This window comes from Monoraphidium neglectum (genome assembly GCF_000611645.1).
Source record: "Monoraphidium neglectum strain SAG 48.87 unplaced genomic scaffold scaffold00540, whole genome shotgun sequence".
Classification (NCBI taxonomy): Eukaryota; Viridiplantae; Chlorophyta; class Chlorophyceae; order Sphaeropleales; family Selenastraceae; genus Monoraphidium; species Monoraphidium neglectum.
In genome coordinates, this window is record NW_014013088.1 from 21,385 (window position 1) to 24,781 (window position 3,397).

A 3,397-nucleotide genomic window follows, 5' to 3' on the forward strand; every position below is an offset into this window, starting at 1 on the left:
GGCCCGCGCCCCGCGGCGGCGGCGGCGGCGAGAGCGGTCGCGCCGCCGCCGTCGTGGCGCTGTGCGCTTCGATACGGGCGATGCTTTGCCTGCTCTTTCCTCTACTGGTTGACAACGAGGTGATGTCACAGGCCCTAGCAGCTGACCGGCAGCTGATTGCTGCGCTGGCTGCGCAGCTGCCTGGATCAGAGTGGCCCGCGCCCGCCATCGGCGGCCGCGAGAGCGGTGATGCAGCGGCGGCGGTGGGGAGGAGCGAGGTCGCTGCCGCCGTGTACACCGCCGGGGCCATCGGCTATATCGTCGGCCGGCGCCCGAGGCTCGCGCCCGTCCTGCTGCGCGCGGCGCCCGGCGTGGCCTCGGGCTTGGCCGCACTGCTGCGGCTGCGGCGGGGCGACATGTATGCAGCGCACGAGGCCCTCTTCGCATTGCAAGCCATTGCATACCCTGGTGTCGGCGTCGTCAGCGGTGACGAAGCGGAGGAATGCCTCGCCGTCATGCGCTGCCCGGAGGTGGCGACAGAGGCTTTGTTAGTGATGCGTGCCCTTGGGCCAACGCATTGCGGGACACCAAGCGACGACCTGGATAGGGGCAAGTTTGCTTTGGTGCTCGCCATGGAGGTCCTGGGCAGCTGCCTCAACCTGCAAGGCCCCACATGCCCCGTGTCCCCGGACGCCGCAGCCGCCGCCGCGCTGCCGCTGCTTGGCGGGCAGCCCGCCGTGGGGGCGGCGGCCATGGCGCTCGTGCTGCCGGCCCCGGCGCCCGCTGACATGGTGGCGACCGCGGAGCGGTTCTTGCCCGTCGCGCTGGACATGCCGGGCCATTGCCTTCGGCAGGGCTGGCGGCTGAGCGATCCCAATGCACCCACCGCTATTGGGGTCTTCAGCACCCCCAGCGTCGCGCTCAGGTTCCTGTTGGAATGCGGCCTGGTGAGCGGCGAGCCCGCTGCGGGCGGGCGGGCGCCTGCCTGCCTGCATGCCTGCCTGCCTGCCTGTCTGCCTGCCTGTCTGCCTGCCTGCCTGCCTGCCTGCCTGCCTGCCTGCCTGCCTGCCTGCCTGCCTGTCTGCATGTCTGCCTGCCTGTCTGCATGTCTGCCTGCCTGCCTGTCTGCATGTCTGCCTGCCTGCCAGCCGGCATGCCTGCTGCGGAAGTCCACCCCTGCCGTGCCCCTGCTTTCTTCGCCTGAGTTTGCTGCGGGCAGCCGGCGCGCTGCGGCAAACGCCCTCCCATCTAAGCCCCTTGGATCCATAGCATCCGTCGTGCCCACCGCTGACATTTGCAACCCCGCACGGCACGCCGAACGCGATCTCATCCGCCCCTCCCTGCCATGCGCTTTCCCCTGAAACGTCCTCACGCAGGACTCGGACAACCCATCGACAGTGGACGCCCTCATTTCGCGGGTCCCAGACCTGCCACGCGCCGTGAGCGCCGCGCTGCAAGTGGCAGCCGCCAGCGTCGGCATCCTGCCGCATCCCCTCGGCCCGCTGGCCACGGCCGCCGCGCGGCGCGCGGCCGGGCGCGGCCTGCGGCCGGGCGACCCGGCCGACAAGCTCCGTGCGGCGCTGCTGCTGCTGTCGCGCCTGCTGAACGGCGAGGAGCTCCTCCCGCTGGCGGCCGCGCTGGACGTGTGCGACGCCGCCTGGCCCGTCGCCGAGGCCGCTGAGGCACGGCACCCCGACACGGGAGTCCGCGAGGCGGCAATGTACGTGACGTGTAACATCGCGTGCCACACGGTTGGCCGCATGGCCATAGGGGCGCTGATTTCGGCGGCGGCGCGACTTGGGATCGAGGGCGCGGAGCAGCTTCACGCAACGGCCGTGACGTTTAGGGACTGCGCATACCTGGATGACTTGGGGCTGGGTGGTCTGGTCTCGGTCATGGAGCGCCTGGCGGAAGCAGGGGCCGGCAGCCTCGCCGGAGATGAGGAGTGGCTGGCGGGCGTCTGTGAGGACTGGGGCCAGCCGGATTGGGAAGGCCTTGCTGGGTGGGCGGCGGCCCGGCGGCGGCGGCGCGAGCTGGAGAGGGCGGGGGTTGAGGGCGGCAACGCTGATGAGGCGACAGCTGGGGGCGGAGGAGGAAGCAGCAGCGGCAGCAGCAGAGGCAGGGACAGTGGCGGAGGGGAGCTGGCCGCACGCAGTGGTGATGGGGAGGAGGCTGCGAGTCGTGGTGGCGGTCTGCAGGCTGCAACGGATAGCGCAGGCGGCAGCGGCAGCGGCTGCACCGTCCAGCAGCCCGCGAGCGGCGACGGCTCCCAGCAGCAGCAGCAACCTACCGGCGACTGCAGCGACCAGCAGCAGGGCAGCCGCACAGGGAAGGTGTGCGCAGTGTGCGGCGCGGCCGCGGCGCCGGGCGGCGGAGTGCTGAAGAAGTGCAGTGGGTGCATGGCGGTGCTGTACTGCTCTGCGGCATGCCAGACCCAGGACTGGAAGCAGGCTGGCGGGCACAGGGCCACTTGCAAGCAGCTGCAGGCGCAGCGGACGGCGGCGCCCGCAGCACAAAATGGGGCCAACGCTTGATCCCTCAACAATGTGCACACACATTCGGCTTTGCGATGTGCCCTCCTCTGTTCAGCAGCGCTTGTGCTCCTCTTGCACACACCTCCAGCCGTGTAAATATGACTGCCTGAGCATGTATTGACCATGTTCTGGGATGGTTGTGACTACCGGATAGCCAGGACTTTTACGCAGTATGCCTGGTCAATCAAGCCTCTTGGCGCAGGGGTAAGAGCAACACACAAGAGCTGATATCACATAGGGATTTTCCATCCGTGCGGCGCTGTGTTCCTCGCAGTAGGAGTAATGCGCAAGTGGACCCACAAAAGTTGTACTGAGGCCGCATGGAGCCACGCCCTTTGTTGAGATGGTATTGGTGATGTGGTTGGTTCTGCGCGTGGCCACAACACATGAGCGAGAGGCTTGTGACTGGGACACCAGTCTAAGTGGCACCAGGTGTGGTCACAGAGTCACATGACAGAGTGAGACGCCCCGTGTCCGGCAGCCACACGCGGTGCACAAACAGTGGCGATCAACATGTCCCGTGGCCTGCTCTCTATCTGGGTCACAAGCCGTCCTGTCGGTACCTCATGTCGGTCGAAACGCAGATCATTGTCACGATTCACAGAACGCAGCTACCGTAGATCTCGGTTCCAGACCGTCTGATTTGATTTTTCGCTAGATTATACACTGGAGGTAATCACCTCGAGATACTGCGCTGCCTAGCCCCGCACCACCCTGTGCAGCACCGCACCACCAGGCACTCCGCCGCACTGCTGCAGTGCTCCACGCTGCACAGCTGAGCAGGAGCCTGACAGCTCGGCACATGAAGCATGGCGGTCAACGCGGCGCTGAAAAGCGTCTTGGATCTGCTAGAGGACGCTCAGCGGGTGGATGCCTCTAATCGA

The 3,397-nt window shown here is 67.3% G+C and overlaps 1 protein-coding gene across 1 annotated transcript in view; it reads left to right on the forward strand.

Annotated features, from left to right (window-relative positions):
• The window catches only part of MNEG_4044 (hypothetical protein), a gene marked incomplete at both ends in the record, with an annotated part of 3,674 nt that extends 1,161 nt beyond the window's left edge, over positions 1-2,513 (forward strand). Inside the window, 2 exons of the mRNA XM_014047481.1 lie at positions 679-926; positions 1,356-2,513. Coding sequence (XP_013902935.1) covers positions 679-926; positions 1,356-2,513 — 1,406 coding nt within the window. The remainder of the gene's footprint in view (positions 1-678; positions 927-1,355) is intronic.
• Positions 2,514-3,397: the final 884 nt, after the last annotated feature.